Source organism: Tyto alba, unplaced genomic scaffold (assembly GCF_018691265.1).
Source record: "Tyto alba isolate M040663 unplaced genomic scaffold, T.alba_DEE_v4.0 Super-Scaffold_40, whole genome shotgun sequence".
Taxonomy (NCBI): domain Eukaryota; kingdom Metazoa; phylum Chordata; class Aves; order Strigiformes; family Tytonidae; genus Tyto; species Tyto alba.
Window position 1 is genome coordinate 19,320,066 of NW_024881316.1, and position 14,919 is coordinate 19,334,984.

Below are 14,919 nucleotides of genomic sequence, written 5' to 3' on the forward strand. Positions count from 1 at the left end.
TGTAAGTGGCTGGAAAAATACCTAATTAATGAAGCTGGGGGTTATGAGCAAATTATATTATCTTTAGCATTATGAGTGTATATTTAACTACTGACTCTCCACCGTTCCTTTGGAAGCAAACAGACTTCCAAATGGATTTTGAAATGAAAAGATAGCACCATTTTATCATGATTTACATAGCTAGCATATTGGTCTCCATAAAAGTCCTGAGCCAAGCTGAAGAACATACAGCAGTAGCTGGGTTTCTGTTACTGATTATTAAGGGTTGAAATTTTTCCCATGTCACTTTCAAATGAATAATAGATAAAACTGTAAAAATACAAGAGGCTTTTTGCATGAGGCAGTGAACTTATTGTAGCTACATACAGTAAGGAAACAGTCTTCAGGGGTCAATCACCTGTGGTTATGTGGTAAAATTCTACACCATATATAGCACAGAATTCTGGCTTTAAGTGGACATCTGATGAAAACCTGTGTTAATGTTTGCAGGTTACCTTTAGGAAGAAAGTAAAAATCATACTGATATTAGAGTGGAAGTCTACAAATTACCGTTTCAGGATTTCTGCCTTGTGTGAGCTTCCACTTTTCTGGACTCACGTGAGTTACAGAATCACAGAATCATGGAATGATTGAAGTTGGAAGGGACCTCTGGAGGTCATCTGGACCAACTCCCCAGCTCAAACAGGGTCACCTAGAACAGGTAGCCCAGGAACATGTCCAGACGGCTTTTGAATGTCTCCAGGGATGGAGACTCCACAACCTCCTTGATCAAACTCTGTCAGTGCTTAGACACCCTCACAGTGAAAAAGTGTTTCCTGATGTTCAGACAAGACCTCCTGTGTTTCAGTTTGTGCCCATTGCCTCTTGTCCTGTCACTGGGAACCACAGAAAAGAGCCTGGCTTCATCTTCTTTGCACCCTCCCTTCAGGTATTTATACACATTGATAAGATCCCTCCTTAGCCTTCTCCTCTCTAGGCTCAACAGCTGAAGCTCTATCAGCCCTTCCTTATAGGAGAGATGCTCCAGTCTCTTAATTATCTTAGTGCCCTTTGCTGGACTTGGTCCAATAATAGAATATTCCTCTTGTACTGGGGAGCCCAGAATTGGACACAGAACTCCAGGTGTGGTCTCACTGATGGACACATACAGCCTTGAACTTCTCTACCCTTAGTCCAAGCTGCCCAAATGTAAGGTGTTTTTACTGTATAAACAGTCCATACAGATAAATAAAATAGCCACAGGAATATTGTCTAGCCCTGAGGACAACAGGCACAGACAGCTTATGTCCCTCAAGATAAACTGTCTTTCCCTCCTCTGTCCTAGAAAATGATGGTTTTATTGTCTGCTAGGAATGGTTTCTCTGCCACGCTATCCTCTAAAGGATGCTAGGCATTGTCCAGGACAGTGCTCACTGGTATGGCCTTAAATCATGGCAGGGAGTATGCTAACAGATAAACAGTTAAACAGAGTAGATGACTGCAAGGACAGTGTTTAAGCTTGGGCAGTCACCCTGTTTCGTTTATTTACTAGTATAACTATAAGCTTCCAGTACAGAATTTGTGTAGGCAGCTTAGTAGAGTCTGTGGCCAAGGCAGTATTCTCTGGCTCTCAGCATATGAAAAGCTTTTCTTTGGAGAGTATGTACTTGGGCACAGCACCATGTGAATTCAACTACATGACTTCTGGGCTGGTTCTGGATCATATGTGGCTTGTTTGGAGGGAAAAGAGACAGGGACTTGTCTGTATTTCTCCAGATGGGCATGCTTTAATGTATTAAGTATTATATGTAAATTATGTGTATCTACTTTAGAAGTATCATTTTTGAAGTCTATACACCTACTTCTGGTTCATGTATTTCAGGTGAGAAATGAAAGGGATTCAGCTCAGACTCAGATTTTATGGGAACATTCACAGAACTGAGTGACATCCTCCACTACTCCTGGTCTGAGTTGGTAAAATAACATTACTGGTAAGCACACTAAGGCATCTCATAAACGCTTTCATAAGCACACATATTTATTACAGCAACACCGTCTGTCAGCAGCTTCTTTATAAAGCCCTATTTGCAAGGATTTATAGAGCTGACATATGTATCGTGGGGGGGACAAGCCTACATTTGCAGGGCAATGACCTTATAGGTCTTTACCTCTATTTTCTACAATTCTTTAAATATGCTGTGTTGTTCACTTTGAGAAGCAGTAAGATTTAAGACAGCCAATTTTCTCTGTGAACAGTTCCCAAGTGTAAAAGAAAACCACTTTTCTCCTTTAATTTGGATGCATATAAACTAGATTGAAATTTTGTGCAGCAATAGGATGATGTTTAGATGCTTGTATAATTTTAAAGAAGCTTTAGCTATTTTTAAATGTTCTTTGTCAAAATATTATTTTATAGCATGGTCTAATGCTATTTAATACTTTGAAAAATGAAATATAGAAGAATAGATAAATCTTATCTGGGTTACAAATGACTTCTTTTGTCCAACAATGACCCCTTCCTGCCAGTCAGACTTGCAGCTCTTCAAAAAATATTGGTGCCTCACCAAAATTTAGCCAGGTAAGTCAAACCACTGAATAACATGGAAGAGCATTTCCCACTTTTTGAGCTGCTTATGAATGACTTCAAGCAATAACATAAAAAGAAAAGGCTGAATATCACTAAAGAAACAGTGGCATGAGGATCAACTATCTGAATAAATGTTGGTAAGAAATATAAAAAGGTAAGAGCAGAGGAACAAAATTCTAAAGGGATGGTCTTCTAGTCAGGTCAAGATGAATAAAGCCTTTAAAATATTTCAAAATACTTTAAAAATTTCAGAAGATTGTAATATAGCAAGTAAAAGACAAGTAATTTGCTTTACTTTGAAATAACTCATAGTTTTCAATCACGAAGTGATTTTTTTTCTTCAATGACAGTATTCAAAATTGTATATCTATTGCCTAGAGTAATTTCCTTTATTGTGCTATTTACCAAAACACAGATTCTAAGCAAATGAAATACAAATGCATTGCTGTCCATGCCCGTAAAGTACGTTTAAACATACTATATACAGCTGTTGCAAAAGAATAAAATATCAAAAATATAAAATGCAAAACAGTTACAGCCAACTGTTTTTTTTTTTTTTTTTCTAGTGGGAACGCTAAAGGGATACAGTAACATGCAAAGAGCTATATAAAATAAAAAGGTTTCACTGTAGTTGGAAAAATTGCTTTGACACTTTATTCTGTGTTATTTTAAAAATAATTTTTGGTTTGGCTTACTCTGAAACTGAATCCCAGGCCTCAATAAACTTGGAATCTAATGAAACAGAAATGCAGCTCAAAGGAATTAATCAAAGTCTTCTCTAAGTGGCAAGCCAGATTTGAGGAATGACAACCAGGCTACTGCTTTTCAAGCCACCAAAGATTTTTAAAACCTGCTACACAAATGTTGCACTTGGTTGAAAGGTTGGGAAGTTATGAAGTACACATCTGTATTAGTGCGCCTCTGCTGAATGATTAATGGAGCAGTGGCCTTTGGAAAAGGAGGCAGAGCAATAAGAACGTCAGTAAAATATATCATGAAGGCAAAAACCATTGTCCAAGAGAATCTTCAAAGGAACTCGTCCCACAGTAGTATTAACCTGACTGAATGCTTCAGCTATGGAAATAGAATGCAATCAATATACATAGCATATACTATGGTAGTATATTTATAATGCAATATATACACTGTATTACATCTATGCATATAAATATACTTAGGCAGTAGATAAATGTATAATGCATATGCTTTGCAAATAAATTTTTTGTTAAGCATACTGAAAAAAAACCCATAATACTTCTTCATGTGGAGTTACTTTACCTTTTCCAAGACACTGCAATAGTTTTACTATATAATAATTTCCTATAGTTACATTTGAAGGTGATTCTAAATTCTAAATCTAATAGCAAAAAGAAGTATCATTTCTGACTTCCTAGTGTGCAATTAAAGAATTAAACATATGATAAAATTACTCAGTGGGTCACTCTTCCAGTAAATCTCATTTTTTCACATCTCATTTTCTAATAAACCAAAATACGTCTTACCCCTGACCCCTATAAAAATTTCACACAGTGGACATGAAAAAAGGGAATCTGATTAATTTTTCTGGTTCTACAGAAAGACAAAGCTTCTTTCACTTGAACACCAGCAATATACAAGATCAGAATAATATATATTAGTATAAATTATTCTTTCTTAGGTCTATTATCCTCCTGGCATTTCTTACCAGAAATCTGACTTGAGTGTAAATAAGGGTTTTTTTTCACACCAATGATTAGTAATGAATAAACAGAGCAAGTACTAAAGCTGGATTTGCACCTACTGAATGCTGCAAGTGTCTGTACTCATTTGATATGCATCTAGCAAAACTTGGATGTTCCCAGAAGGCCACTCCATGAACACTGAGAGAGCAGCGTCTGCTAGTGGTGCCTGTAAGTCACAAAGAAGACAGACATTATTTACATATGTGAGAGCAACTGGAAAGAATGAACCTCATTTAAACTACATTCCATGCTATTTTAAAAGAACACACAGAAACAATTTCATGCAACGATCATCAGTATATAGAGAGTAGTATAAGATTCTGAAACACATTTCAATGTTCACTTGGTGGGTTTTTCACAACGTTTTCTTAATTAAAAGGATTTTTATGTTTTGCTTCACTTTCATCACTTTGACTGATAGGTCCTGTCAAATTGATTTCTTCTCAGGAAAGAACACCACAGACCCATGCATATGTGTAAGCTATAAGAGACAGAGTATATGAGCATGTATATACTATATGTATATATTATATGCATATGTAAGTATGTGTGGTTTATATCAATATAATCACGTATATGCACATATACACATGTATACGAGTCTAGTAATGATTATGCCTAGAATAGAATGCAGAAGATTTCTCCCCTTTTTTATCATCGTATAATTTCAAAGTAATACTGTACCTGTGGCATTGAGAGGACATCGATTGAATGCCATGTCCCCAGCTGGGGTCCTTTTCCACACCATTGACATCAAATAGTCTTCAGGACATATTTCATAAGGTGCTGACATTTAGAATGAGAATTTAAATAGAAACATTAACATAAAACAGGTATTTTATATCAGAAAAGTAAGTCTTCAATCTTGTCCTAATTTTTCCTGAGATGTGTATGTTAATATCATCTATAATACCTGTCTTTGTGATGTTATTTATTTCACATAATCTGTGCCTTTATTCTCTTCAGCAAACAAACATTCTTTAGGTTGTAGCTGCAATGTTAATAGGTTTGAATCTTTTCTTGCTGCTCTATTTTGATCAATAACATTAAGCATATATCAGAAGATTATAATACTTAAAATGTTATAAGCTGTGATGTTTATCTTACACTAAAATTTTTTAAGATTTTTCTAAAGCTTAAACTGTATATGAAAGAATCAATTCTGAAACCATATTTGAAGCATTAAATGTGCTAAAAGTATCAAATGAGAGTTGCATATCCTGAAGACCAAAAAACATGTTATTTTTTTGAAATGTGTTTCAGCACAAGTTGGTAATTAAGCAAGTATAGTCAATAATGTGGGAACTGAGTAGCTATAAAACAACATGACCTTTTACTGGTTATTGCGATATCATTTAAAGGGAAAAAATATTTTTGCAATTTCGTAGTAACAGAACTGCATGGGGAAAAAGAATCTTCTGCAAAAGCTTTGTGTTATATTTTCACGTGGCCATGACTTACAGATTCCTCTCTCTGTATTTTTACTGTAGATTCCCAGTTTATGATTTTTGAGTAAATTAGATTAACACAGCAAACACCTGACTGAAGTAATCTCACAACTTAAAGCACTGACAAATGCTAATTACTGAAATCTATTTAATTTGAAGTTCAGCACAGAAAAGCCATGAGTTGTTTAAAAGTATATTATATGTATTTCAGGAAAATTGTAACCCCACTGTATTATAGCAAATCGGTTACAAAACAAGAAAAAGGAAAAGAGAAAGGAAATTCTGTCACCATAGCAGCTGGGGTGATAAGGCAGAAAACAATTCAATGATTCACCCATGGTTGCATGGGAGATCTCTAGCAGAGGCAGGAACAGACTACAGATTTTGCCCATCCCATTACTTAACCTAAAAAACCGTCCATTTCTCTGTTTTGCATTTCAGCTGACAGGAGAGTGAGGTGAGTAAAGGAACTAAGCAGACTTTTGCACAAAGCTGTACCTTCTCTTTGTGGAGGACAAAGAATACCTTGCAGATGGGTCAGTAATACTAATATGAATCACAAATGGGTAGAAAAATTGCTTGCTAAATTTGCCTCACCATCAGCATTCCTGAATCATAAATCAAGACAGTTGGTGCTGCTAAAAAAGCAAGAGATCCAATCATGGCAAAACCCAAAGAAAGCTGGTTGTATTTATAATCTAGAATACTAATACTGCTTCAAACATGCCCAGTAAGTGAATGCACCAGGCCAGCATTACAATGGGAAAAGCCACATTTTGATAAACATAAATCATTTGGTGACATAAACTAATGCAATTACTATCCTATTATGACCTTATAAGCAAAAGAAATGTTCTGATTTGGGGAGTGTAAATTAACATCATAAGGAGGTAATATTGTAAATTACATAAATTTGCTAAAGCTTAGAGTTCTTTGAGAAGTATACTTGTAATGAAGCTGTAGCCATTTCATATGTGTTGTGTTCACTAATCAACACTTCAGGTGTTGATTCTCAGAACTAAAACTTTTACTTCCCTCCAAATACTGAATATTAAATGTGGGTTTTTTCCTGAAAAAATATACACATACATATATATGGATACTTCTATACACCATATTTTCTCTTTTATGTTAGCAATTCACAGGTAATATGACAGATTTCTCATGTATTTGGTAGGGTACTACTTGTGTGCTTTTGCATTACACTTTTCAAAACTCAAGATTACGTTTTAACTTCAGCCTAGTGCCAGAGATAATCTGTGCACCTGTGTGTTCTGTTCAACGTAAGAGGCATTCACAAGATCCAGAGTTATCAGGAAAGAGGTGCGGGAGTAAGTCAAAGTTTGGAAGAGGTGTTACTTAGCCCACACAAAGAAGTTTTTCTGGTCCCTGGCTGACTCTGTACCTTTCAATGTATCGTACAAATACCTTGGATCAAGGAATGCTGTGCATAAAAACCAAACCAGTTCTTCCCAAAGCTAAAGTATATCTCGCAGAGCTTGCTAATCAGGCATCCACCCACATTAAAGCATCTGTGAGGCTCCAACCCATGTTGCCCATGGAGAAATTACAGTCACACTGGAGTGGTATTATATCTGAGTTAAAAAGCCTCATTGGCCCTCCTGGCACTGCTCAGGACCAGTTCAAGTATTTCTGTAACTATGGCGCAATTAATTCATAACACACCCACAGATAAATGTGAGTTAACTGAAAAAAAAACCACAGAGAATTGCGAAAATTTAGAAGCAAACAGCAAATACTGAGGTAAATTTGCTAAAATTGTCAAATAAAAAGCAGATCTCTCTTTCACTAACGATGTGATTCAGCAGTATCTTCCCACACAGAGCATGTACTCACATTAACCACATTATACCTCTGTAATGATAGGCCTGAATTCATCCCACCTAAGCACACTCAACAAAGCCAGTGGTCTAGAAGCACAGCCCTCCTCTGACATTACTGGTGAGAGGCAGTCAACCCACCTGGGATCTGAGGAAACCTCTGTACAACACACAGACAAAGCAAGAGACATGCACAACCTCACAGAGTTCACGATTTACCTAGGCAGCTAACAAATATGGGAAAGGGTCATGAAAAGGTGAAGAAAGTCAGCCAACAGCACACAGTAGCTCACAAATGAAGCTAGAACTGCAGTTCCTCTCGAGTCCTGTTTCAATGCCACAGGCAAAATTATCTTAAACAAAGGCAACAGAAAAAAGCTTTTGAACGTCTTGTAGAATCGTATTGTAATCAGAGACAAAACAAAACCTAAAGGTTTAATTTTATTACTTAGTTGTTTACAACCATTTGAATCTTCCCTTTTCTCATATTCTATTTATGTAGCTAGTATTGCCTCTGAAAAGGCAATGTTCAGTAGGAAATTGTTAGCTAGTCTTCAGCAGCAGTTGTACACTGTTATCTTTTTGTTAACAAACAAGGTAGTCTATCATTGTTTTCAGTAATATTTTGGTCAAAAACAATTCCTATATTGTGTTTTGTACCACTGACAATAGGTTTACAAGAAAAACATTGAGGATCTGTTTTGAGTTAAATCTGGGTAAAGCATAACATATTGAATTATTATAGAATTAACTATTATGAAATTAAGTATTTCTAGAAACCTACACTGTATTATTGGAACCTAATATATTCTTAAAACTGTCACAAAAACATGGTCTTATTTTTATAAAAATAAATTTACAGAAGTCTTCTCTCCTGAAAAAATACTGTACTTCGCTCTCGGTTCTCACATCTCCTAGTTTTTACTGACACATTTGACGGGACTTACCTTATTTTTCTTACACACTTCTCTAAAAGTTTCTGGTCAGCTTGCCATGTAACTCCTTATCAGTCATGGGTTGCAATTTCTTTCATTACCTAGCTGTCTCCTTCATTCCTATGGGACAGACCTATTGCTAGTTCATCCTGTGCAAGTTTTCCACAGTGATTCCTGCACAACTAGCTGCTTAGCAAATCCAGAAGGCTTTTTCCTTTCTGTGATTTCTTTACAATTTTCTGAAGTTATCCTTCACAAAAGGATACTTTGAGCAGAGAGTATTAAATCCTTAACACTGCTGACCTACTAGGAGTGAAATCTAACTTTAGACATTTGGGATACAACAAAAAAGCAATGACTGAAGACAAAAGATCTTCAGATCTGTTTTTCATTCTCAGAATATTATACAATGGAAGGAAACAACCACAGTTTTAAAATTTATAACTGTGAATAGAAATAAATCACAAAGATACTCAACATTTGTCCAGGAAACAAGCTGTCTGAGAAACCAACTTTCAGATAACAGTTCTGAGGCTGCCTTTCTTAGTACTACTTTTATTCAGCTTCTAGGAGTGTCTGATGTAATTCAGTCCCTGCCTGAACTATTTGAAGAGAATCACTGATCAACTATGGAGAACATCATGTGCAACGTTCAGACAATGCAAAATTCAAACTACAAAATGTCCAGTCAAGATTTTTAGTCAGTCAAGTAAACAACTCTCTTTCCAAAGTATCTTATTAACAGTGGCCAGGATCATAGAAAAAGGTTTTATTCTCCTTTTTCTTCCACAGTTTAGAGTCAGCTATAATTTGACTGTCTGTAAGTCTATAGACCTCTGGGTGATACAAACAGGTGCAGCTTCATCCATGTTACAAATATATTATGCAGATATACAGAGCTGAGGATCTGGTTTTACGCTAATCAAATAGCAGTGCTAATATAAGAAAAAAATAACATTTTAGTCTCTCATGTTTCTCAATGACTTACATAGAAAAAGAAACTGCTGAGACAAAAATAGCTTTTCTGAACTATTTGAGGTCAATGGAAGAAAAGCATACAAATCGTGAAATTTGCTTATACTTTGAACAATCATCTCTGTATAATACCTTTCAATTTTCCCTGATGTTTATAAAATGTAAATCAGTATATCATTTCATAAAATGATGGTAAATTATCCACTGTCTACATTTAAATCTGAGATGCTTTAGTAAATCTCACTCTAAAAACAGAAAAATTAAAACTGTTATTAATGTATAATCTTCTGTACAAGGATAGCTTGTTAAAAGGTGCTTTAGATTATGGCCTCTATAAGCATACTCATTCTAATCTGTAATTAATCAAGTAAATAAATAAGTTTACTAAACGGCAAATAAAGCTCTGTGTGCATTTGACTTGCAAACACATCTGTAAAAAATTGTATTAACAGCAGGTGGCAACCTTTGAAATTGGACTGCAGCAGCATGGTTTTACTTTTAAATATACAAATGAAAATATTTCACAAATGGTTTTATAAACAGAAGCTGGTTGATCTGAACATCTGTTTATTGAAAAGATTCACACTAAACTAGTGCTGTGCTTTTATAGAGGAAGTCTGTACTAATTATGGAAATTATAAATTGCTTAGGAAACTAATACAAATACTGTTTTGTACTGCTTTTCAAATAATGAATGCTATATTAAAATTAAAGACATCATTTGAGAAGTAAGTTAAATTTGGTTAACTTCTTCAGTATAGCATTATAACTTTATCACTATAAATAGTCCCTTTGTTGTTCTTTGAATGCAATGAGATTCATTGTTCTACTTCACTGCAAATACCTTGAAAACTGTTCTTTGATGGCTGTCAAGGGATAAACATGCTGCCTATGAAAATGTGGGCTTAATAACATAAAATTCACATCTCATATATTTCTAATTTCCTGACCCAAAGCATCCCTGCCATTTAAGTCCTTTCTCTGGCTGCCAGAGAATATAGCCATTGAAATGTCCAGAAGTCAAAGAGATTGCTAGATTGATTTTTGCTGCTTCCTGGCTTGCAGTTCAGAACACATAATTTCCCAAGTGAACAGCTCAGACATCCTGCACTACTTGCACCTTATTTTTTTTATCTTACAAGGTATTCTTGTATTTTAGGACAATGTGTCTATCCAACAAGGTATTCTTGTATTTTAGGACAATGTGTCTTTACAGATAAACAATCATATTCACCAGCTATTCTTGTTTATTCATCAATTCTTTCTGAAGAAGCTCAAAACTACACTTTTATTAGTTTTCAGTGGGAAAGACTTAAATCTATGGGGATGGCGCAGTAAAAAGTGCTGCAAAGAAATATATTTAAAAATTATATTAAAACAGGAAAGACGTGCCTTTTTCAATTAAATTACTTTCGTATAAAATGTTGCTCATGTATTCATTCATTTTATACATTACAGCAAGGTTCACTTTTTCCTTTATCTCTACTGCACTGGAATTTAACTCAAATGTATTACAAAGACATCTCTTCTACACTGGATAAAAGGAATTCCATGATTTTCAAAACCAGCCCTGATATTCTGAGAAACAGTTCATTCAAAGATAATTTCTGTAGCAAATCATCGCTGCTCCAAACAATATAGGCATACCTAAGCAGTGAAATATTTTCCTGATAACTTTCTTTACTATGGTATTTTGATCTATTTAAAACATGATGCACTGCTCATATGTCCCATAGGGCTAGTTTACACCTAACATAAACACAACTCTACTGACAAAAACATCAGTGACTTGCCTAAAGCAAGGCCAGATATGACTCTTTATAGCTATTGCTCTATGGACATTGACCTCGTCTCTCCTAAAGATGACCATTAAAGTAAGCCATACTGTAGTGTAGATAATAACAGTGATAATATTTGCATCTCACCAGGACACCTCTGTTCACTGCACCGTCTAACTTCTTCTCCGGTTCCTTCACACTGCTGCCCAGTCACGGCAGCACCTTGACAGATCCTTATCCGCCTCTCCCAGCCACCATCACAGGATTTGGAACAGCCACTCCAGTGGCCCCACTGATTCCACTGGCCATTTGCTGTTTGGAAAAATACAATTACAGTTGTGACATAATGGCAGTCATAAAAGAGGATAGATAGATTATTCTTTACTTGAGTAAGAGAAGAAAGCCCCCCAGTGACAGAAGAGGTATATGTAAGTCCAGGGAAGATGGGGAAGTCTCTACTTGGCTCCTAAGTACGGGATTGTTGTCTAAATGACTTGCATCTCAAGATAAAATAAAAAGAATTAGTGCACATTAACTTTCACTTAGACTGCAAAACAGACATTGTCCCTTTTGTATTTTTTTTAATACACTTGTATAGTGCTGTTGTATGGTAATGATACACATTTACAATGTACATAAGTACGCTTTAAAAAACTAAATGAAAACATTTTTGCATGTGGTATTTTAGGAGCTTGAGTTTTACATGCTCTGACAGTGAAAATGAGGCTTAAAAGTAGGTATAAACATAATTTATCCACCCTGGAAGGCTGCTTTTATACTGCCAGTGGATCATAAAGTAGTCTCAGTTCAAAAGGGAATCGGTTCATACACATTCACTTTCTATGTTTGCAAATACCAAGTTTTTTAGTGCTCAAACATATCTTTCTAAAACTGTCGAACGCCCTTTAAATGGTGACAAAACAAAAAAGCTCATATGCAGCCCAGCCTATCATGTAGTCTTTCTGGATGTATTCATCCCCTCTGCAGGCAGCTGCTCGGCCCCTCTGAAGCCCACTGAGGCCTGCGGGGAGCCTGCTGGTGTACCCCCACTTCCCAGCTTGGAGCTACTGGCCAGACAGGCCCCTGAGTGTCTCCGGAGCAGGAGGGGAAGAGCTGCGGCTCCCCGCGCCTCTGGGTACTCACCGGTGCACTCGGGGTTATAGCACTCCCGGCTCTCGGCCCAGGGCCCTCTGCACTCGGAGCCGCCGTGGGCCGCCGCCGTGCACTGCCGGCTCCGCTGCTGGGTGCCGTTGGAGCAGGTCACCGAGCACTGGCTCCACGAGCTCCACTCCTGCCACTGCCCGTCGACTGCAGCAGCAGGCACAAAAGAGATGGAGATAGCAGTTACCACCTGGGCCGGGCAGGGTCTCGCCTCTTCCGTCTAGATTGCATGTTTAAGTTGTGCTTTATCATTCCACTTAGGCTTGAATGCGGCCTCTCGGACTGGGCCTAGCCTGAAGACACTTGATTTCTTTACAGCAGTCAAATACAGAAACCGCCATTATGAGCTACTTCAAAATAATTTAAAACCATTTTCCTTTTGCTTCAAGTAAAGAATGTTTCATCTCCTCTAATTGTACACTGATGTAGCAAAGGATAAATGATGATTTTGCCCCAATACCATACACTTTGAAAGGCCTTATTAAAATCAAGGCTTTATTAAAAAGACTAGTCTTGTCTTTTTAGGCAAAAGCGGGGGCCAATCTTGTATCATGTAAAAGCTGAGCCCTGTAATAAATAAAGTAATTTATTACAGCTGTGGAGATCACTCAGATGGGTCATCTTATAAGATTGTTGGTCCTGACTGTGAAATTAGGTCTCTTTAGTCAAGAAGGAAAAGGAAAACAGGCATTACCACTTTGTTTCACATACAGTCTTTGTTCTCTATACTTATAATGCTGAATATACTTTTATCATTCATCCTCCCTGTAAGGTAAAGGATCCCAGTTCTTCAACGTTCTTTTGACATAAAAAGTAGGAGGACAGAAACGACCTGCCTTCCTCCTCAGGTCTGCTTCGGTGTTTGCATATTGCATAATCTTCTTTCTGAATTTATCAAGTAGAATTTTTAAACAGTAGGAATATGATGATGAGTTCTGTATTTAGTATTTTGTATTAGGCCATACGTGTGAGTTTGGATGAATATTCCCATGAGCAAAGGTTTAAGACTTAATTTTGTATCAGAAAGCTTCTTGAGGTAAATGAAAATATTAAAAAACAAAGTAATAAAAAATGTAAATCAATTAAGTTCCTATAGAAGTGAAAAATTATATGGTCTAGAACAGATAATAGGACTGGAGAGTATTTTTGAAAATGGGTAAGCATTATGTAATGTGTTTTTACTGACTGTGCTAATTCAGAATCCTGCATTCATACAGACTTCAGCAATCATCGGTTCCTCATTGCACTGCAGTTACCCAATATAAACTCAAAATGTAGGTTGTAATACAATTTTGATTAATACTCATCCTTGAAAACCTAGTTTTATAATTACTATTGCTATAAAAGCACCAGCACTGAAAGCGAGTAACTTCACTTGGTGCACTTGCCAACCCCTGCTTTCAGGATTCTTCTAAAGGTGGGTTGGAATAGCAGCTTCCTAAATTGATGGCATCAATAAAATAGGAAGCAGAACCTTTAAGTTGGTGATTTAACATACTGTGTCTGTATGGGTGCATCACTGTTCAGGGAAATATGGAGGTAAACTATTTTACTGTTGTCTGAGAGTAATTACAGAACATTTCTAACAGTTCAAAGATACTATCCATATCTCTAATGCCCAGGATCTCAGTAACCAGCGAATTAAAGGAAGAGAGTTTTTGAAGCTTTTTCCTAAAGTTCTGTATTAAGTATTCTATGTAATGCCTAGTGGTGAACCACTTCTCAATGCAGATTGAGAAGCTATGAAGCTGTGCCCTGATAATTTATTCAGTAGAGAATGGAAATCTTTCCAAACATGGAAGCTAGTTGCACTCATTAATCATAAAAGCTTTATGTGAAGAGGAAAACATTATGGAAATTACATTTCAATGCAGCCTCTTCAGTTTTATTCACTGCTATATACTATTATTTAGGGTAGGAAAGATCAAATCAATTATTATAGTGTCTTTGGAGAAAATTAATTCCATAGCTTCTCATATATATTTCATATATCTCCCTTCTTTATCTTTAGGAGCAAACAGTGCATGAGTTTTCTATTTCAGATATAGCGTTAAAAGACTAAAGAATTCAAAATGAAGATTTTCTTATAAAATTGAACATTCAAATTACAGAAAATCTTAACATTCAGCAAAGATTTAAACTGTTACTTTTAAATGTAACTGGTATATAACTTCCTTTGGTGAAAGGCATTTGGGTACAAATGGCTGCTCAAAATCCAGAATTCTCAAAGAACTGCTTATTTTGACAGATTAGGTGTAATATCTTTTGAGTTTCTTTGCAATACTGATGTGAACTGAATGCATTAATTTCTTCTTTGCTATTTTTATTTGGCATTTCACTTGTTGTCAACTCTGCTTCATGCTCATATATCATGTTAATTACTTTTGTGTAGGCACATGTAAAATTGCACAGCTGCTAACGTGGTCAAAAACTGGATTAATTCAAAATTTTTGCAGCTGCATTCAACACTAAAACTTTTCCACAAATTTTGTCC

General features: G+C 36.2%; 1 protein-coding gene across 8 annotated transcripts in view; it reads right to left on the reverse strand.

Annotated features, from left to right (window-relative positions):
• ADGRB3 (adhesion G protein-coupled receptor B3) overlaps window positions 1-14,919 on the reverse strand; it is a 468,217-nt gene that overhangs the window by 249,670 nt on the left and 203,628 nt on the right. For all 8 annotated transcript variants that reach the window (XM_042803555.1, XM_042803551.1, XM_042803553.1 and 5 more), the window contains 4 exons: window positions 12,408-12,572; window positions 11,412-11,576; window positions 4,972-5,073; window positions 4,347-4,453 (listed from right to left, as the gene is read on the reverse strand). In XM_042803555.1, coding sequence (XP_042659489.1) covers window positions 4,347-4,453; window positions 4,972-5,073; window positions 11,412-11,576; window positions 12,408-12,572 — 539 coding nt within the window. The remainder of the gene's footprint in view (window positions 1-4,346; window positions 4,454-4,971; window positions 5,074-11,411; window positions 11,577-12,407; window positions 12,573-14,919) is intronic.